The sequence below is a fragment of the Nipponia nippon genome, unplaced genomic scaffold (genome assembly GCF_047370975.1).
Source record: "Nipponia nippon isolate SJK-2023a ecotype South Korea unplaced genomic scaffold, ASM4737097v1 scaffold_9, whole genome shotgun sequence".
Taxonomy (NCBI): domain Eukaryota; kingdom Metazoa; phylum Chordata; class Aves; order Pelecaniformes; family Threskiornithidae; genus Nipponia; species Nipponia nippon.
This window is the reverse complement of record NW_028262413.1, coordinates 17,168,938-17,187,475: the sequence shown is the minus strand read 5'-3', so window position 1 is coordinate 17,187,475 and position 18,538 is coordinate 17,168,938. Positions and strand designations below refer to the sequence as shown.

The 18,538-nt window shown below is 67.9% G+C and overlaps 4 protein-coding genes across 9 annotated transcripts; 1 reads left to right on the top strand and 3 right to left on the bottom strand.

The window, feature by feature from the left end:
- Positions 1-74: 74 nt before the first annotated feature.
- Positions 75-2,160, bottom strand: LSMEM2 (leucine rich single-pass membrane protein 2). Of its 3 annotated transcripts, none has more exons than XM_087743242.1 (4): positions 2,045-2,160; positions 697-840; positions 410-613; positions 75-313 (listed from the first exon to the last, which is right to left on the bottom strand). In XM_087743242.1, exons 1-4 carry the CDS (start codon positions 2,064-2,066, stop codon positions 177-179), a joined length of 507 nt encoding a protein of 168 aa, XP_087599368.1. In that variant the 5' UTR covers positions 2,067-2,160; the 3' UTR covers positions 75-176. The 3 variants fall into 3 exon arrangements, with proteins under 3 accessions (XP_087599368.1, XP_087599369.1, XP_087599370.1); XM_087743243.1 differs by having other exon boundaries at positions 697-837; positions 2,045-2,159; XM_087743244.1 differs by lacking the exon at positions 2,045-2,160 and adding an exon at positions 1,494-2,013 and having other exon boundaries at positions 697-837.
- Positions 2,161-2,527: 367 nt separating this feature from the next.
- Positions 2,528-4,360, bottom strand: HYAL3 (hyaluronidase 3). Its single transcript, XM_009460584.2, has 3 exons — positions 3,362-4,360; positions 3,150-3,239; positions 2,528-2,976 (listed from the first exon to the last, which is right to left on the bottom strand). Exons 1-3 carry the CDS (start codon positions 4,349-4,351, stop codon positions 2,623-2,625), a joined length of 1,434 nt encoding a protein of 477 aa, XP_009458859.2. The 5' UTR covers positions 4,352-4,360; the 3' UTR covers positions 2,528-2,622.
- Positions 4,166-8,103, bottom strand: NAA80 (N-alpha-acetyltransferase 80, NatH catalytic subunit). Its single transcript, XM_087743240.1, has 3 exons — positions 8,044-8,103; positions 5,460-6,247; positions 4,166-4,291 (listed from the first exon to the last, which is right to left on the bottom strand). Exon 2 carries the CDS (start codon positions 6,237-6,239, stop codon positions 5,490-5,492), a length of 750 nt encoding a protein of 249 aa, XP_087599366.1. The 5' UTR covers positions 6,240-6,247; positions 8,044-8,103; the 3' UTR covers positions 4,166-4,291; positions 5,460-5,489.
- Positions 8,104-8,496: 393 nt separating this feature from the next.
- On the top strand, positions 8,497-18,457 carry LOC148050134 (maestro heat-like repeat family member 5). 4 transcript variants are annotated; one of them, XR_015701236.1, is made up of 24 exons: positions 8,497-8,688; positions 9,090-9,211; positions 9,576-9,661; positions 9,821-9,943; positions 10,319-10,398; positions 10,651-10,768; positions 10,901-10,987; positions 11,568-11,672; positions 11,959-12,139; positions 12,413-12,498; positions 12,767-12,916; positions 13,119-13,273; positions 13,400-13,547; positions 13,634-13,851; positions 13,940-14,077; positions 14,268-14,382; positions 14,648-14,785; positions 15,391-15,567; positions 16,026-16,181; positions 16,656-16,757; positions 17,066-17,168; positions 17,436-17,489; positions 17,742-18,218; positions 18,375-18,457. XR_015701236.1 is itself a non-coding variant. In XM_087743233.1 (23 exons), exons 2-23 carry the CDS (start codon positions 9,091-9,093, stop codon positions 17,816-17,818), a joined length of 2,679 nt encoding a protein of 892 aa, XP_087599359.1. In that variant the 5' UTR covers positions 8,497-8,688; position 9,090; the 3' UTR covers positions 17,819-18,445. The 4 variants fall into 4 exon arrangements, 3 of the variants coding, with proteins under 3 accessions (XP_087599359.1, XP_087599358.1, XP_087599360.1); XM_087743233.1 differs by having other exon boundaries at positions 13,673-13,851; positions 17,742-18,445; XM_087743232.1 differs by having other exon boundaries at positions 17,742-18,445.
- The last annotated feature ends 81 nt before the right edge of the window (positions 18,458-18,538 follow it).

Sequence of the window (18,538 nt, the reverse complement as noted above, 5' to 3'; positions counted from 1 at the left end):
TTTCTCTTGGAGCCTGGGGTGGGGGCCAGTGTTGCCCCCGCCACTACCTGCGCCCCATGGGGCGATGCTGCCAGGTCTGAGCAGGATGGGGGGGGTAGGGCTGCCCACTCCCCCCTCCTGCCCTTCGGAGCCCCTTCCCATGGTGGCCCGGTGCCTGTGGCGGGGCTGGGAGCAGCTCAGCGGTGCCCGCCGGGCTCGGCGCTGGCATTGAGGTGAGCCCAGAGCTGCCCGTTGGCTGCCCGCAGCTGGCGCACGGCGTCCTCCTGGCTCTCCAGCCACTGGGCCAGCGCCCGCACCGACTGGCTCTGCAGGACTGCGGGGAGAGGAGAGGACAGGGACACGCTGGGGACGGGTGACCTGGCCCTCCCACAGTCCCCCAACCCCCCCAACCCAGCCCAGCGCCACGTACCACTCAGGTAGATGGCCAGCGTGGCCAGGACCAGGCTCGCCAGGGCCAGGAACCCCAGCAGGGCCAGGAGCAGGGGGTGGCCAGGGCCGAGGCAGGGGCTGGCAGCGGGCACGGGGCGCAGGGTGGGCAGGAGCGGCGGGGGACCGGGGGGCGCAGGGCGAGGCGGGGGCCGCTGCAGGCTGCTGGAGGGAGCCGGGCCATTGCCTGCAGGCAGGGGAGAGAAGAGGTCAGAGCCCAGCCGCCGGCAGGGTCAGGGCCGGCACGGGCTCCCCCCACCCCGCTCTCACCCTCGGCACCCTTCTGCCCGCCCGAGGCCCAGTGCAGGTCGCTGATGGACTCCACGGGGCGCAGGCTGATGGCTCCAGGCTCGCTGCTGTCGGGGTCCCCAGGCTCTGCTGGCATGGCACCCTCGGCTCTTCCCATGCTGTCTGCTGGGAGCAGAGGCAGAGGGTGAGCATGGGCCCTGCCCACAGCCCCTGCCTGCCCCGGGCACCCCTGCAGGGACCAGACCCCTCCCGGAGGTGACCCCAGCTTTGCCGCCAGCCTGGTGCTGTGCCAGCGTAGTCAGCCAACGCCGGTGTTCCCTTGGCACAGTCCTGCGGCCGCAGGCGGGTGAACACTGGCTGTGCCCCACCCGGCCCCGGCGCTGTCATCGGAGCAGTTAGCGGGCTCCCGGTGGCCACAATCCCAGAGCCTCATTAGTGGGGCTGGAATCTGCCCCTGGCTTGGGGGCAGGAATGTGCCAACCCCATGGCCTGGATAGGCCAGGCACCGTGGGGCTGGCTGGGGCTCCCCCGGGCCAGCTGGGAGCTGGCAGGCAGGGGCAGGGCAGTGCCAGCTCCAGCCCGCAGCATGGCTTGGCTTTCCCTGCAGTCACCGTGCTTGTGTGCTGCTTAGGGGTGCACGGACAGGGGTGTAGGGTGTGTGTTGTGCCGGGGGTCCTGGTGCCCACTGCCCAGGTAGGCACATCCCTCATGGGAGCAAGGGGGCTTTCTGGGAGCAGGCATGGCTCCGGCACTGTCTTGGGAAGCAACCGTGCCCATGCTGGGGCAGAGGGAAAGGGTTTTTTTCTGGGCGTTTGCACCTTTTTGAGCAGCAGGCAGGGCCCGGGCACTGTGCCCGCAGTGGAGCAGGGCAGGGTGGCCCCGTGCCCACTTCCAGTCCTTCCCGGGGTCAGCGGCGTGTCACAGGGCAGCGTGGCGCCGCGCTGCTGCCATCGGGGTGGTGCCTGCCACTGGCGGGGTTGGCAGGTGTTGGAGCTGGGGGGGCCTCAGCTGGTGCCCAGGGTTCCCCCAGACCCTCCCCAGGGCCCTGCTTTTGGCTGGGGGCTGGCCCACAGGTACCCCCATCACCCCTGCATCCGCTCCCCCCAGGCTGGGGGGCACAGCCGGGCATGTGGGTTTGGTGCCAGGGGCTGTGCCATCCAGCTGCCTGCCCCCTCCCCAAACCCTGCTGCCCTGCGCCCACAGCCCTGCAGGACTCCCTTCGTCCCTGGGTGGGCATCTCTGCCCTCAGCCCCCGCGGCAGAGAGCAGCATTTGGCTGCTGCCTCCATCCCAACCCCACAGCCCAGTCCCACCCAGTCCCCCCGGGGTGCCAGGGCCCCCGCCAGCCCCCAGCCTGCTCCCCAGCCTACCTTCTCCAGCCTCCCTGGGCATGGCTCCCTGTGCCCTGCGCCTGGGCGGCGTGAGCGGGCAGCGAGGCAGTGCGGGGCCCCTGGGAGCTGGGCACTGGGTTCCCGGTGCACCAACTGCGCCGCTTAAAATAGGACAGTGAGAAACACGGTTGGGGGGGATAAAAATAGCCACGGGGAGGGGGGCTCGGCGGCGCGGTCAGGGCTGCTGGCAGCATGGTGCCAGCGTGGCAAAGGGAGAGCAGCCTGTGGCAGTGCCCAGTGACCCCTTCCCAGGGTAAAGGGGCTGATAGTTCACCGTGGGACTGGGATGACCACAGGGCAGAGCACGTGTGGGGAAACTGAGGCACGGATGGGCCCAGCTGGAGCCAAGCTGGGGTCTCTGCCACCTCCTGGCAGCAATGGCAATTGTGCCCAGCCTGAGGGCATGACAGAGCCCCCTCCCCCCCCCCCCCCCCCCGGCTTTGCCCACAAGGACCATGCAGCTGTGCCAGGAGGATTTATTTAAATTAACAAGACCATGGGAAGCACCAGGCAGCAGCACTGCCGGCGTAGGGGACCGCGGCGGTCCCTGGCCCTGGTCACCAGCCCCATGTGCCCCGCGGCAAGCAGGTGTCAGGGGGCGGGAGGTCCTCGTGCCTGTAGAGGCTGTGAGCATGGGTGGGTGCCAGGCAGGAGGCAGCAGGGCCGGGATGGACCCGCCGAGCACAGCCCTTGCCGGCCCAGCCGCGGTAGCAGTGGCAGCGGAAAGAGGCCGGCGGGCTGGCACTGGGGCCAAGGTGCAGGAGGCTGCCCAGGTCATGGGGCTGCCGGCGCACACAGCGCCCGTGCCCGTGGCACTGCCCGTAGCTGCACTCCCGGGCTGCCGCAGTCACATTGGCCACATAGGGACCCAGGGTGGACACGAGGTAGTGACGCAGGCTGGCACAGCTCTCCTGGGGGCGGAAGCACCAGTGAGAACCTGCCCCGGCACTGGGGTCCCTCCGGCCACCCATCCCCAGCAGGCACAGGAGATGAGGCCATCCCATACATCCCATGCCCATGCCACCTCCTGCTGCCCGCCACGTGCCAGCTCCGGTGCCCCAGTGCGGCGAGGGGCTGTACTCACAGCCGAGCGGGAGTACGACATGTCTCCCCAGAGCACGAGTCCAGCTGCACCCAGCGCTGCGCTCTCCCCGATGGTGTGCACCAGGTCAGCCTGCCGGGGAGAGAGAGACGTGACTGGGCTGGGGGGGCACGAGACACGTCCTGGCACCCAGCGGGACCCCCAGCGTGCCTGCCGCCCCGGCCCACCTGCTGCCCCGGCCCCATGGCGCTTACCAGGTCCAGGAATCGGCGCGAGCGGCGGAAGGAAAGGCGGGCATAGGCGACCACGGGCAGGAGGCTGTCGGCCCCGAAGGCGGCCACGCGCAGGGCCTCGCGCAGCCGGTGGTGCACGTAGCGGCGGCGCAGGGCAGGCGGCAGTGCCGGTGGCAGGTAGATGCTGGGGTAGAGCGCAGCCGAGGCGGCCCAGAGCCAGCTCAGCCGGTTGTTGCGCTGCACCTCTGCCAGCCGGCACTGCCCGGTGTAGTTGGCCTCCTTGGCCCAGTTGCCGTTGAGGCAGTCGGGGAAGCGGTAGAAACCCCAGAGTCCCCCCGGGCGCAGGGATCGGCCCAGCAGAAGCGTTTCCTCCATCAGAGCCTGTGCCGCCTGCTCAAACTCCCGCCGGGCCAGCCGGAGCCGCCGCCACACCGGCAGGAAGCTGTGTCGGTCCCACACCCACTGCTCTGAGGCCGCCCGGTAGATCCGCTTGGCCCCCCAGTTTTGGGCCCAGAGGGGACTCCACTCCTCCCAGTCCACCACGGCCAGACCGTGGAAAGCGGGGCGCAGGAGGAGGCGGATGTCTCTGGCCACCCTGGCAAGGTGGGCATCGAGGGGGACCCGCTGAGGGATGCCCCCATTGTGGGGGACGCCCTGCCGCGACAGGTAGGGGTACAGCCCAAACTTGTTCTTGTAGAAGATGGTGATGTTCTGGCCGGCGAAGCGGCCATCCTGGTTCTCCACGATGCCGTAGTCACTGAGGGGCAGCCCCACGCCAAAGTGGCGCTGGCAGCGGCCGGCGGGGACGTTCCACACCACGGCAAAGGGCTGGCCGTCTGCCAGGGGCTCTGGTGCCGGGCTCTCCCCACCAGCTATGCCCAGCGCCAGGCAGGCCCACAGCGCCAGCGCCGGCACCATCCTGTGTCGCCGGCTGCCCGCGGGGCCGGCACCCTGCAGGGAAAGGAGAGCGTTGGGGGTGAGGCAGCAGGGTGCAGCGGGCACACTGGCCATGCCGGCGCTGCTGCCCCAACGTGTGGTGGGCTGAGATCAGCCACGGGGGGGGCCAGGCTGCCCCACAGGCACATGCTGCCCACCCCAAAATCCCATGGGACTGAGCAAACTTGGGGGTTTCAGACACCTCCTGCCTCACCGCCGCCAGTGGGCACCTCTGCCTGCTGCGCCCCAGTGCCCAGAGTCCCTGCCTGCACCACCGCAGCCATGGCACAGCTCTGGTGTAGCACTGCAAGCCACCAACCCCGGTGCCTCAGTTTCCCTACTGGCTCCTAGCACTGCCGGTAGTGGGGGCACCACAACCCTCTCTTCCCCATTTCGACACAGGGCCCAGCCAGGCTGGGCACCCTGCTTTGGGGCTGAGCCCCCCATGAGGCGTGGTGGAGCCAAGGGGGCAGCTCTGTCCCCCCCCAGCCCAGGCAGGGCTGGAGGGGGCCAGGTGCCCCTGCCCGGTGCCGGCCAGCTGCTCAGGGTGAGGGGATTAGGCCGGGGACAGGCTCGGGGGCTGCATGACGCAGCACAGACAGCGCTAATCCCCCGGCGCAGGGCCCGGCTGCTCGCCCTGACCTTCCTGCTCCTGCTATGGTGCCTCCAGCCCTCGCCGCCGCCGGCTGCCTCGAGGGGGCCTGGCTGCCTGCCCTCCTCACGGCACAAGGCAGGGGACCCTGCAGCCCGTGCCACCCTGCCCTACTCCTTCCGGTGCCCCTCCAGCCATTGTGTGCCTCGGTTTCCCCCGGCTGCTCAGCAGGGAGGATGGCAGCCACACTGGCGGATGTGGCGCACCATCAGCCCCAGCTGCCCCACAGCGAGTCCCCTGAGTGGAGGAGGCACTGGTGGGACTGGACAGCACTCCTGGGACCAGTCCCAACCCCAGAGCCTGGGGTGAGCCTGGCTCCCTACTGCATTGGTGGTCTCAGGGCTCCGGCCAGGCAAGCCGGGGGTCGGGCAGGAATGGAGCCAGTGTGCCCAGACAGGGCAGGTGTGGGGAGCACCTCACCCTGGCAGTGGGGCCAGGGCAAAGAGGGGAGGCTGGGGGAGCTGGTGCCAGCCCCGAAGAACAGCAGGCAGTCAGGCAGCGCCGGGGCAGGGAGCCCCTGCCCACACTTGCTTTTAATCAGTGGCTTGGGGCCCCGGCCCCTCAGATGTCCTTCTTCATCCAGAAGATGGGCAGCCCTTTGGCGTCGCGGTGGGGGGTCTCCAGGAGGCTCTGCCCACTGCTCTCGGCCAGGACTCCCCTCGCCCAGACCACGGTCGGCGGGGGGGGGGGCGGGGGGGCAGCGGTGGGCGGGAGGGGAGGCAGGGGGGCGGCGGTGGGCGGGAGGGGAGGCGGTGGGGCAGAGGGCACCCTTGGCCTGGTGGTGGTGGTTGTGGCAGCACCAGGAGGGGCAGAGAAGAGACGCAGCACCACGGCAGGTATGGCGGGGCTGAGGAAGGGCACGCTCTGCACCGGTTCGCCCAGGACGAAGCCCAGGTGGGCGTAGAAATGCTGCTTGTCGTGGGTGGTGAGGTGCAGGCAGATGAAGCCCCGGGCACGGGCCCACCGCTCAGTGGCCTCCATCAGCTGCCGCCCGTAGCCCTGGCCCCGCAGCGCCCGTGTAACCACCACGCTCTCCACAAAGAGGTCGCGGGGACGGCCGACCACGTGGGAAAGCCGGACATGGCCCACGAGCTGGCAGGCACCCTCCCGGGCGGTGGGGGCTGTGGCGGGGCCCCGGCTCCGCAGCAGCAGCAGGCTGGCAGGGAAGGTGTCTGAGGAGCGCTGGAGCGTGTGGAGCCGCGACGCCCGGCTCTTCCCCCACTCCTCGCCCAGCAGCTTGGCGCAGGCCTCCAGCAGCTCCGGCCTCTGGTGCAGGGGGACCAGGCTGAGCTCTTCCGACACAGAGCCCATTCTTCTCACTGACGGGAGACCAAGCAGGCCACAGCTCAGAGGTGGCGGGGGACAGACCACGTGTGCTCACCCCAGCCCAGCCCCGGCCCCGGCGCAGCTCTCCAGCAGCACGGCCGGATGGGTTCACGGGGGTTAGCGGCGGGTCTGAGGTCGAACGACAGCACTGTGGTGGGGAAGCGGTGCGTGGTGCCGGCTCCAGGCACCTGTGCCATGAGACCTGTGGGCAGGTCTGGCACCGCTGAGCCAGTGGAGGGGCAGGGGCAGGAGGCCCAGGGCTGGCCTTGACCCCTCGGCAGCCCTGCCACCAGGTCTTGCCATCTGGGCACCTGCCTGAGACCGGTCAGCTCATCACACAAGTGTCCCTGGCTGGCGAGAGAAGGCTGCAGGGCCATGGAGCTGAGCAGACCTCAGCCATGCCATGCCGCTGTGGGGGCTCAGGGGGCAACTGGTGAGCAGCAGTGATCCCTCTCCCAGCCCGGCAGATGTTCCCCTTGCGAAGGAGGAGGAACCGCCACGCTGGCTTATCAGCTAGGGTTGAGCAAACTGCCCCACTTCCCCCTCTGGGGGGTGGGGAGGGCCTGGCCCTGCCCCCCGCACCCTCAGGGTGCCCCTCAAAGTCACCCCCCCACCTCCAAGACCCCTGGCTCCCAGCCCAGCCTGTACTCCCCCCTTTGGAGGCCAGGCAGTGCCCCAAGGGCCCACCAGCACCCCTAGGTGGGTGATGCTTTTCCTTCCCAGCAAACCCACACCAGGACCCCACCAGCACCTTATTCCACTCGGGGGGGGGGGGGCTAAGTGCCAGGGGAAGCCCCCCCCTACACCTGCCCTCCTGCCTACTTCTGCCTGTGATGCCCTGCCAAGCTTCACCCACCCCGCTGCCCAGCTCCCTCCCCATGCCCGCCCCTCTCCAGCCCCTGCCCAGGGGTGCAGGGCTGCCCACCCTGCCTGCACTCACCCTGTCCGTGCTCACCCTGCTCTCACTCACCCTGTCTGCTGCTGCCGGTTCCCGCGCTCTCCGTGCCTGCGCGGCAGAGCAGCAGGAAGCAGCCCAGACCCGTGGCCAACCACAGCGCCTGGTTCTGCCTTCCCAGTGTGAATGACACGTCTGTCCAGGGCCCCACACGGGACCCAAACCAGACTGCACCCTCACACAGGCCACCCCACCCTGCCTGCACCCCCCATCACTCCAAACCACACTGCACCACACATGGTGCACAAACCTGAACAGCAGCACCCAGCTGATCACTGCCCCCACCCCACGGCTGCACCTCCCAAACACACAGCACCCACCCCATCACTGACCCCATCACGGACCCCAAAACTGACCCATCACTGACCCCACCACTGATCCCAAAACTGAGCCATCTTTGATCCCATCACAGACCCCATAACTGAGCCATCATTGATCCCATCACGGACCCCAAAACTGACCCATCACTGACCCCAAACAAAACTGACCCATTGGGCCCATCACTGACCCCATCGACCCCATCACTGACCCCAAAACTGAGCCATCAATGACCCATCACTAACCGCAAAATTGATCCATCTTTGATCCCATCACTGATCCCACCATTGACCACATCACGGACCCCAAAATTGACCCATCACTGACCCCATCATTGACCCCACCACTGACTCATCACGGACCCCAAAACTGACCCATCAGTAACCCATCACTGACCCCAAAACCGACCCCATCACTGACTCATCATTGACCCCATCACTGACCCATCACCGCACCCCTCTCCCCTTCCCCTTTGCCCCTTCCCTCTCCCCCCGGCCCCGGCCCGCCCGGCCCCACCTGCCGGCCCCGCCGCCGCCGCCGCCGCCGCCGCCGCCACTTCCGCCGCCCAGCGCCCACTTCCGCCGCCGCCGCCACGTCTCGGCGCCCGAGCCGCGCCCCCTGGCGGCCGGAGGCCGCGGCCCCGCTCCCCGCCCGCTCTGCGCATGCGCCCTGCGGCGGGGGGCCGGATGCGGGCTCCGCGCTGCGGCGGGGGCCGAGCGGGCGCTGCCGCCGCCTCCCGTCCCCACACACCGGCCCCTCTCACCCACACCGCCTCCTTCCCGGCCCCACCGCCCTCGGGGCACCGCCGCCCCTCAGCGCCCGGGGCCGGGCCCCCGCTTGCCCTCGTACGGCCCGGCAGGGCCGGGCTGGGGCCGTGGGCCCCGGCGAGGGGAGCGCGGGGGTTCTGCCCCCCCCCCCCCCCCCCGCCCCGCGGCCAACCGGGGGCTGGTGGAACCCTGCCACGCACCATGGCAACCGTTAACGGCGGACCGCGACATCCCCAGCGGTTGCGGGAGGGCGTCGGGCTTGCCTGTGTGCCCGCAGCTTTGGGGAGAGAGGAGCGACCCCCGCGGGCCTCGTCCCGGGCCTCGTGTGGAAGCAGGAAAAGCCTCGGTGTGCCTGAGGGGCTGGGGGCTGCGCCCCCGCTCAGCCCGGCCGCAGGTGGGGGTGGCGCCAGGCCCCGGGAGCGAGGGGACGGGGACAGAGGGGTCCCTGCGACAAGGGGGATGCCCCCGGTAGAGATGAACGCCAGCCCCACAGCAGGAGGAGGAGGAGGAGGAGGAGGAGGAAGAGGGAGTCAGTCCCGTCCCCCTGGGGCCAGGAGGGCTCCTGCGGAGGGGGGGAACGGGGGCACTTCGGGGGTGCCCCCCTGGGGGGGTGACGTTGGGGCCCTTTGTGACACCCTGTGTCACCCAGCCCTGCCCCTGCAGTGTCGGTGTTGGGTCAGGGTGGGAGCAAGGAGCCCCCCAAGCACGGCCACCTCTGCCCCACCGCCCCGGCAGGGCCGCCCCAGGGGGCGCAGGGTCCTTCTCAGCCCTTTCCTCCCTCCCTCCCTTCGGCAGGATGGCGGGGAGACCCCCCGGCCACCCTAGGCGGGCCTGGGAGGAGGAGGACAGAGCTGCCCCAGCTCCCAGCTCCGGGCCAGAGCCCAGTGAGATGTGTATGGTTGAGCCGCTGCAGGCAGGTGAGTGTGTGGGCGCTGCAGGCAGGGGGCTGCCCACCCTGCTCTGCCCTGTCCCAGGCTCACATCCCCCAGGCAGGCTGGCATCGGGGCTCCCACGGCACCGTGGCCAGGGAGCCAGCCCTCTCATGGCATCCCGGGACAGGGACTCTCCCTGCCCCCCAGTGCCAGCGTGTCCCTCACCTGGGCACGCCAGGGCCCCCTCCCCGTGCTGCCCTCCAGCATCGCAGCTCTGCCCCTGGGGCACACAGGGGACACCAGCATCCCAGCCTTGAGCCAGGGCTGGTGACATCGCCGGGAGCTGGGCAGAGGGCTCGAGTGTTCCCCCCTGCCTGCCCCCCAGCCCTGCCTGCTCTCTCTCTGCCAGATTCAGGCCCCTCTGCCTTGGCTCTGCCCAGGGAGGAAGCGCATACCCTGGGCATCATCCGAGCCTTCCTCCGGAGCAGACCAAAGGTAACCTCGGCCAGTTCTACGAGGCGGCGCCCGTGTCTCCTGGCCGATCTTTCTGAGCCCATCCCGTGCTCACAAGGTGCTGGGGGCTGTGCTGGCCTCCCCCCAGCTCTCTCTCCCCCCTGACACTGTCTGTCCATCTGTCCCCTCCCCGGCTGGCAGCAAGAGGCTAAGAAGCTGGAGTTTCTGGCCTCCGTCCGCACCATCTGCAGCACGACCAGAGTGCACTCTGCCATGTGGGACATGCTTTACTTCTGCCAGCTGGAGGTGGCGGAGGCCATTGAGGTGAGGGGACAGCCAGCCAGGCTGAGGCAGGGGCAGCGTGCAGTGGCATGGCCCTGGGGGCAGGAGAGGGCTCGGCCAGGCAGCGGGGTGTGGATGAGCACTGCTCCGGGTCTCCATCCTTGTAGATGCTCCAACGCCACCTGGGTGGCCCGGCTGGAGCCGAGGCTTGGACCCGATGACATTTGCAGGTCTCTCGGCCAGCCTGTGGCTCCGTAATGGGCACAGCCCTTCCCACCGCAGGGCTTGGGACCGCTGGGTGCTGGGTGGGGAGGGGGTGCCAAGATGGGGGCACCTGGGCTCTGCCAGCCCCGCGGGCTCTTGCTGGCCAAGGGAGACTGCCCATCCCGATCCGTCCCACCCTGCTGTGCTCCACAGGTGCTGCTGCGAGAGGAGCCCGCCGACCACCTGGACACTGCGGTGCGGGAGCAAGCCATGCTGGCCATCGGGTCCATGAGGTAGCTGCCCCAGCCCCCAGCTTGGCCTTCCCGGTGCTGGGCGATCCCAGGTCGGGGGCTTCCCCAGTCCTGGGTCCACGAGGGAGGCAGACAGCAGGGCAGGGGTTGCCACAGGGTTTTCCCCCCAGAGGCGGGTGTCCGTGTCATGGGGAGTTGAGATGTCCCCTGCGGTGTGGGGATCGGCCCAGGTCTCCAGCCCCGGCGTCTGCTTCCTCCTTGCTGGATCTGAAGAGCAATTCTCTGTCCCCACAGCCAAGCGGGGCTGCTTCTGCAGGAGAAGAGCAGCAGCCTCCTCCAAATCTGCTTCTGCAGCATCTTCCACCTGCCTCCGCAGGACAGCCAGGGACCCACGGCTTTCCTCTACTCCCAGGTACGGCACAGGGTGAAACACAGGGACCTCCCCCACCCCGAGGCCCCCTTCCTGGGCACCGCAGGGCCACAGACATCCCCCCCCCCGAGGCTTCCCCTTGGGGCTGGCCCCAAGACTCTGTCCGCCTCACAGACCCTGGTTGCGATGGACAGCATGCTGCAGGCACTGGTAGGCAGCGCCGGCGCTCTCGGCATCCTGGAGCTGCAGAAGATCTTGCAGGTCTGGCCTTGGCACAGGGTCGCCACGGGCAGTGACCCCCGGGTTGAGCAGTGCCCCCTGCCCAGTGCCTGGTGCAAGGAGGGGGGCAGGGAACATCCCTCCTTCCCTGCCGTGCCCCCCACCCAGCCCCCTGCCTCCTGGCTGCTGCCAGAGCCCCTTCTCCTCCTGCCCCAGCCTGCCTCACCCCTGCAGCCTTGCCCACTGCCCATCCTGCCCAACACTCCCTCCCAGATGGACCTGCCTGTCTGGCAAGGGGAGCCCAGCCCTGGGGCTTTCCCCTTCCAGCTTCACCACAGGCCATATCCCAGAGCCCGCACTGCAGGTCCCCAGGGAGGTGGTCATCCCAAAGCCTTGGGGTCCTCGGGTGGGGGGCGCAGGCACTTTTTTAGGTGGGAGTGAGTGGAAAGCAGCAGACGCAGCAGCAGGAGTGGGATGTGGCGACCTGCCTGGCCGCAGCAAGTTGCCGCGAGGGGCAAGAAGGACACGTGCCCCATCCCGGGCGCTGCCCCGGAGCAAGCCTGGCTGTGCTGTGCTGTGCCATGCCACCTCCCTGGCACATCAGCAGCTTTTCTCCTCCCAGCTCCTGCTGTCCTTCACCAACTCCCAGCTGGCGGCAGTGCAGGAGAGGGCCGTGGCACGGATTGCCAGGCTAGCCGAGTTCATCACCACCTGCCCCCTGCTGCAGGTACAGAGCTCCTGGCCTGGGCAGCCCCAGTCCCCCGTCCCTGTGCCCCTGAGCCCCAGCACCTCCCGGGGAAGCTGGGCACCCAGTCAGCAGGAGGTCAGGAGCAGGAGTCTTTGCCCTGCCCCTGTCCTGTCCATGCTCTCTCCCAGGGCAGAGCAGGGCTGCCACGGGCACAGGCAGGAACCTGGGTCTGGCAGCCCTGCCCTGCCCTGCTCTGGGCTGCTGCCTGGCTGCTCTGGGAGCAGCTGGGGCTCACCTTGTGCCCATGCTGCCGCTCTTCCCCCAGCTCTGCCCCTGCTTTGCGCAAGCCACGGTCAGACATCAGTGCTCCAAGACACGTCAGTTTGCGATGCTGGGGAAGCTGGTGGGGCACCTCACCCTCTGCTGCACCTGCAAGGACAAGGGGACCCGCCACGCGGCTGCAGAAGCTCTCAAGCACCTGCACACCTTCGTCCTGCAGCAGAGAAGTAAGAGAAGCTGTGTCGGGCTGGGTCCCCCGAGGCGTGGGCAGCCAGGGGCCACTCTCCTTGGCAAGAGAAAGCTTGATCCAACCCGCCTGCCCGAAAAGCCATTTCCCCTCACCCCTGCTCACAGTAGCCCTGGACCCTGCCTGGTTTCTGCTCCCCAGACCCGTCTGGCTGCCCTCTTTCTTTGCCGGAGACTTTTCAGCCCGATGCTCTCAGACTGCACCTCCAGCTCTGCACCCTTTCTCTGAGAACCCTGGTTTTGCTCCTCCCCAGGCAGGTGGCACTGGCTGCATGCCACAGGGCAGGTGCAGGAGCCCTGGCAGCTTTCACAAGACGGCTGTGCCAGCGAAATCTTCTTGGTAAGAAGTGCCTTCGGCTCCTGGCCAGGGGGGTCGGCATGAGTGAAGGGACACCCAACGCATGGGGATGATGGGAGCTCGTGCTGTTTCTGAGCAGGGGCTAGGCAAAGGCCCCCAGCGAGCTCCAGTTCCCCACGGGACCCTGACCCCCGCTGTCGGTCTCCTCCCCAGCGCACCCTGACTCTGCGTCTCACTCTCACTGCACAGCTGAGATGCTCTGGGTGACGCTCTAGGTGACAAACCTTCCCTCCTCTCCTTCATCTCGCAGATGTTCACAAAATACCTGCGACCCTCCGACCAGGCAGACATCATCCTCGTGGCCATCGAGAGCTTCAGAGACCCAAGCATCTACAGCATCAGTGTGGCTGCCCACATGGTGGACATCCTTGTGGCAGACCCTGCCTTCCAGCCAGGGCAGGTGAGGAGCCCGTGGGTGGCATGGCCGATGCTCCAGCCCAGCGGGGGACCTTTCCTCCCCCGGCTCTGCGCCTGGCCAGCACTGACGCTGTCTCAAGCCGGCATACTGCAACGGGCACGGAAGCACCTCCCAGTGGGAGCTGGGTAAACGGCCACGCTTGCCCTGCTGAACATCCCCACTCCCACCCATGTCTCCCCTCCAGGTGCTGAACATCATGCGGGCCATCTACAGAACCCTGCCCTCCGTCAAGGCACTGGTAGCCCTCAACAGCTTGGACAGGGCCCTGCTGGCGCTGATGGGCAAACATCCCAGCGAAGTGGTGGCCAGCCTGCTGCAGTGCTCCCCAACGTGCACCCCGTACGGGGCCCACCATTCTTTGGGGCTCCTCTCACACTGGGAGGGGGGCCCCAAGACCCTCCTGAGGGACTTCAGCCCGGCCATGCTCCGGGGTGTCCCCGCTGACAGAGCCCTGGTTTCCTGCAGTGTCGCCGTGGCCATGTGGAAGACGATGCTGTCCGAGCCCCAGGCTGCAAAGAAGGTGCTGCAGGAGCTGCTCAGCATGCTGATGAACCAGTCGCTGCGCGAGACCTCCCCCTCCCCTAAGGATCACCCGCGCATCTGCTCCCTGGCTGTGAGTTGCTGACCTCCGGGGCTGCTCTCAGCTGTCCGGGGCCACTGCTCCCCTTCCCTGCTCACCCCAAGCCTTGACCTCCCCAGGGGCGCAGGGACATCTTGGTGTTTGGGTGTCTTCTGCAGGCAGCCAGGGCGATAGGCGAGATCCTCCTGCAGCCCACCTGCCTGCAGCAGGTGGAGGCGATTTTCCCCCAGTTTTTCCTGGCGCTGCTTTTCCAAGCGTCGTTCACCACAGAGCTGACGCTGCAGGAGGTGCACATCTTCTGGAAGGAGCACCAACAGGGTCTGCTCACTCCCATCAGGTGCTCCATCCCTGCCCTCTCATCCTTGCCAGCCACCCGGAGCCAAGCCAGGGCTCCCAGTGGGAGCTGAGCATTTCTTCTTGAGCAGGTCTGCGGTGCAGTCCCTGAGAATGCTGCTCTGCAGCATGGGCTTTGAGAGCCAGGTGCTGGCCATTGAGGCGCAGGGTGGCTGGGACACCCTGCTCAGCGCCCAGACCCACCTCATGGGAGTGCAGATTGTGGCCAGGTGAGAGCCCCTTCTCCCTGCTCCTCGGGGACTGGGCACCCCATGCCACCCCCTCCCTTGGGGCTGATGGCAGGGGGGTCCCCGTTGCTCAGAGAAAGTGCTGCAGACTGGTGATGTCCAGACTGGTGCAACCCCCAAAGAGATGTGCCTGCCTGGCTCAGGCCTGACAGTGCCTCCTTCCCCCTGCCAGGGAGATGATGAAGACCCCAAGGCCCCTGCGCTCCACCATCTTCTGCCATCTGGCAGAGCTCCTCAGTGTGGAGGACCCCACCTGGGAGATGATCGCCATGGTCTTCCTCATCGAGGTGAGCCTCGAGGCGGCACTGCTCCAAACTCCCTCCAACGCTCAGCTCGCCCATGCCCACCGCTGCGGGGGGAGCTGGGGCGGTGGGTGGGCTCCGGTTGGTACCACGGAGGAGCAGGCGAGCAACCGGTGCGGTGTGGTGTGGGGCACGGGGGCTCTCCGCAATCCCCGCCGCCTCCGTCCGGGTTTGGTCTTGCCCCAGCGTCCTTGCCCTGAGCTGATGGTTGGAGGCAGCACCACCCCAGCTTCCGCTGCATGCGTTTCAGATGCTGGGCTGCACCGACCTCAGTGAAGAGCTGGACCGTGCCCTGGAAATCTTCCCCATGTATCTGCGGAGCCAATGCTTGGGGATGCCCAGCCTGGTGCTCAGGGGCATCCTCAGGCTCACCGAGAGGCCCGACGCGGTGAGTAGGGGACAGCCGGGACAGCAGCCCAGGGTGGAGCAGCGGGCAGTGGGTAATGCGGCGGCTTAGGCTTTTCTGGGCATCGGGAGCTGTGGCGGCTGCAGCCAGCTGTCCTGCCTCCCTGGCCCTCTGCCCCATGGCTGTGCCGTGCAAGGAGAGAGGCAGCAGTGCCAAGGGGACCGGGCTCCCGCTGCCAGCACGTCCGGGCAGGGATGCTGGCAGCAGAGCGACCAGCCTGAGCATGGGGTCTGCAGAGCCTGACCGGGGGGTGCTGAGCCCCAGGGTGAAAGGCAGTGGCTGTGGTGGGGGCTGCTGGCAGCTTGGGCAGCTTTGCAGGCAGCGCTGGTCGCCCACCAGCCTGCCCAAGGGGTCTGGTGGAGAAGGGGGCAGCCGAGGGCTGGCAAGGAGCCAGCGCTGTCTGTCCTCCCCCTCTGCGCCCTGCTCTTCCCATGGCCATGCCGGTAAGCCCTGTCTGCTGGGACCTTGCCCTCGTAACCCACGCTGCCTGCTGAGAAGCCAGCGGGGAGGCCAGTGTTCGCGGAGAGGGTTTTCACCCCTGCGATTGGTCACTGCTTTACAAAAAGGAGGTGGCGTGTCTCACGCAGGCAAAGAGAACCCTTGTCCTGCTGCCGCACATCATGGAGCAGCTGCAGGATGCCGACAGTGATGCCAGCGCCGTGGCCCTGTCCGTGCTCAGCCACATGCTCCAGCTGCTGGAGGGGAAGATGCCCAGCCTCACCGCCCTGGCACTAGCTGGCAAGCTCCAGCCGCTCTTCAGCAACGTAAGGCTGGGGGACAGCTCCGTGCCCCCTTCACCCGACACCTCCATTCACGCCTCCCGCTGCAGCCCCCGTGCTCTGCAGGGGGACGCTTTGCCCCACAGCCCCCAGACCCCATCGCTGCCCTCGGTGGCTCCGTGCTGCGTCCCAAACCCCCGGCATGGACTCACCCCGGCTCGGCCTCCCTGCCGCGGTGGGGACGGTGGCGGCAGGATGGCAGCAGGCGTGCTGAGCCCCACCAACGCGCACCCTGCCCTGGCAGCATCCCCCAGCCCTCCGCAGGGTCTCCCTCTCCGGACCCCAGCCCCGGGGACCCCAGCCCCCTGAGCAGACCTTCTGCATGCCGCAGCTCGCTGCCTTTTGGAACAGGGTTGCCTGCCGCTGTTTTGGGGACATCCATCTTCATGTCAGCCCCTTGCTCGCCATGGGCTTGGGGCTGAGCTCCTCCCCTCCTCCCCCAGGAGTCAGGCACCGTGCGGGAGCTCTCCATCCGTCTCTTCCAAACCACGATGGGGCTCGTGGTGGGTGCCGAAAAGAAGAAGATGAAGACGGAGGTGTGGGACAGCGTACTGCCGCTGCTCTTTCACCTGCACGACCAGGACAAGAGTGTGGCTAAGGTGGGATCCCAACCTGACCGGTCCTTTGGGCAGGGCAATGCTGACACTGGACCCTTCAAATGTGTGTCACCATGAGGTTTAGCTTGCCGAGTCCCTAGGACCAGGCAGGGCCCACCTGCCTGCCCACTGCTGTCTTTTTCCTCCTGCTACCTGGGTGGATGGGGAGGTGGGTCCCTTTCCCACCCAGCTCCCTCCACACAGCCCCTGGCGTCGGTCCCTGCAGCCTCAGAGACTGGGTTATGGCTCCGCAGCATGCTGGGGCCAAAAGCTTGAAGCCCCAACAGGCTTCCAGCCAGAGAGGGTGGCTGCGCTTATCTTCAGCACCCTGGGGTGCTGAACCTGGTGGCAGCATCAGTCCCCCGCTGGTGTGTCTTCCCTGCACGGGCAGGGACAGGCTCTGAGCCCTGCCAAGAGCGGGGACACAGGGTCCTGTGACCCGAGTGGTGGTGGTGGCATCTCTCTGCTGCTCACCAGGCCTCCCTTGAAGCCCTCCGCAGCGCTGGCCAGTTCCTGAAGTGGAGGCAGCTGGCGCAGCTGGCCGAGATCACGCAGGCCTGGTGGATCAGCGAGTGCCTGGTAAGCACAGCCCCAATGCCGCCGGGATCCGACCTGGACGAACCCTGCCCCATGCCCAGTGCGGACCCTCCCGGAGCAGGCCCTGCTCCAGGCTGTCCTCTCCCCTGGGGTCCCAAAGGGGACCCTGCCACCAGGATGGCACCCCAGCATCCCTGGGGAGCCCTCTCTCTGCTCCCTCTGAACCCCGATGCCACATGGCAGGAAGCTGGGAATGTCGTGCTGGGGGGGAGGAGGGTAGCCCTGGGTGGGGGGACGGGCCAACTGGGGGGCAGCTCTGTGCCAACCCTGCGCCCTTCTCCTCTCTCCAGCTGGCCAGGAACAGGAGGAAGGCCAAGGACTACCTGCGCCAGAGCCAGCCTTACCTGCGGAGCCCGCAGGAGCCCCTGCGGCAGGAGGCTGTCAGGTTCATCGGTGAGCCATGAGCTCCGGGGTCCCTTCCTCTCTCAGGGTCCCTGTGTCCCGGTGCAGGACCTGTGGGGCACCCCTTGACCCCCTCTCACGCCTGCCTGCGCAGGTGGGGCTGGAAACAGGCCCATCCGTCCTCTCCGCGATGCTGCACCCCGGGGTCAGCCCTCCCCGGGGAGCTGTGCAGCCAGGCGGGCTGGGTGGCGGGGTCCCCGATGGGCAAGCGGGGTCCCCTCCAGGCAGCAGGGTCCCCGACACGCTGCGTCCCCCCAGGGCTCATCGGACGGCAGGCGGATATGCGTGAGGAGATGGCGTACATCAGAGAGGGTGAGTGAGGGCAGCGGGGAGGAGGCAGGACCCCAGCACGGAGCTCCCCCACCCTGGGCGAGGGGGGCTCTGCTCCCAGCGTGTCTGCGGGGAGGGGGCTGTTTCTGGAGGGGGCTATTCCTGACCAGCAGCCTCCAGCCGAGCCACTTGCCCCCTGGCTCCCTCCTGGCCCTGCGAATCACGGGGCGCAACGTGCCCTGCCTGGAGGGGACAGGGGGCTGTCACCTCACCCCTGCTGCTTTGCCCCTGCAGTCCTTCAGGGCGCAAGGAAAGATGCCAGCCCCATGGTCTCCTCCCTGGCGACTCAGACGGACCTCATCCTGCGATGAGGAAGGCTGAAGTCGGGGTTTAAGCTACAACAGCTGAGCTTACGGCTGCCGAGGGCGTGGACGAGGGGGCACTCGGCCCCCAGCGAGGACTGTGCTTGGGCAGAGACGAAGCAGCAGCCCCAGCCCCAGGACGCTCTGCAGGCCGGGCTATCTCCTCTTCCCAAAGTCTAACAGGAAAGAAGAGCCCTCAGCCCCAGAGGAGCCGGCGTCCTCCGGAGAGCAGCAGGACAGCCGCTCCTTCCAGCGGTCCAGGGCAAGACCTGCCCACGCGCTTCGGCTTCGTCTTTGCCACAAAGCACGAGCTTCTCTGCTGGGCGGCGAAAGAGAGGGGAGGAGAAGCCCAAGCCAGAGCCGAAGCCGAAGTTGAAGCTGAAGCCTTCCCTCCCCGGGCCACGCTGGGGTAAATCACTTTTTCTGCCTCCCACCATCGGAGGAGCCTGCGCTGCCTCGGGCTGACGTGGCCGAGCCCGGGAGCTCCAAAGCCAGCGATGCCCTGGCTCCAGCGGCGTCCCCAGCAGGAAGGGCAGCGCAAAATGAAGTTTCATCACAAAAGCAGATTTTAGCTCTCGAGAGCATCGCCGGGACAGGCCCCCCGGCACCCGCCCCGGGCAGAGCCCCGGCCCCGGCCCAGCCAAGGACGGGTCCCTGGGCCCCCCAAAGGACGTGCGACGGGACCAGAGGCCCTGAGGGGCAGAACAAGCTGATGACGATTTGGGTACG

Bases quoted from the DNA above. Each gene is read 5' to 3' on its own strand.
- LSMEM2 (XM_087743242.1), bottom strand. From the start codon at position 2,066: ATGCCCAGGGAGGCTGGAGAAG. The intron at 841-2,044 runs GTAGGCTGGGGA...CTCTGCTCCCAG, and splicing joins GCCCAGGGAGGCTGGAGAAG to CAGACAGCATGGGAAGAGCC. The intron at 614-696 runs GTGAGAGCGGGG...CCCTGCCTGCAG, and splicing joins CGGGCAGAAGGGTGCCGAGG to GCAATGGCCCGGCTCCCTCC.
- HYAL3 (XM_009460584.2), bottom strand. From the start codon at position 4,351: ATGGCCAGTGTGCCCGCTGCACCCTGCTGCCTCACCCCCAACGCTCTC. The intron at 3,240-3,361 runs GTAAGCGCCATG...TCTCCCCGGCAG, and splicing joins CGCGCCGATTCCTGGACCTG to GCTGACCTGGTGCACACCAT. The intron at 2,977-3,149 runs GTGAGTACAGCC...TTCCGCCCCCAG, and splicing joins TGTCGTACTCCCGCTCGGCT to GAGAGCTGTGCCAGCCTGCG.
- NAA80 (XM_087743240.1), bottom strand. From the start codon at position 6,239: ATGGGCTCTGTGTCGGAAGAGCTCAGCCTGGTCCCCCTGCACCAGAGG.
- LOC148050134 (XM_087743232.1), top strand. From the start codon at position 9,091: ATGGCGGGGAGACCCCCCGGCCACCCTAGGCGGGCCTGGGAGGAGGAG. The intron at 9,212-9,575 runs GTGAGTGTGTGG...TCTCTCTGCCAG, and splicing joins GGTTGAGCCGCTGCAGGCAG to ATTCAGGCCCCTCTGCCTTG. The intron at 16,182-16,655 runs GTGGGATCCCAA...GCTGCTCACCAG, and splicing joins AGGACAAGAGTGTGGCTAAG to GCCTCCCTTGAAGCCCTCCG.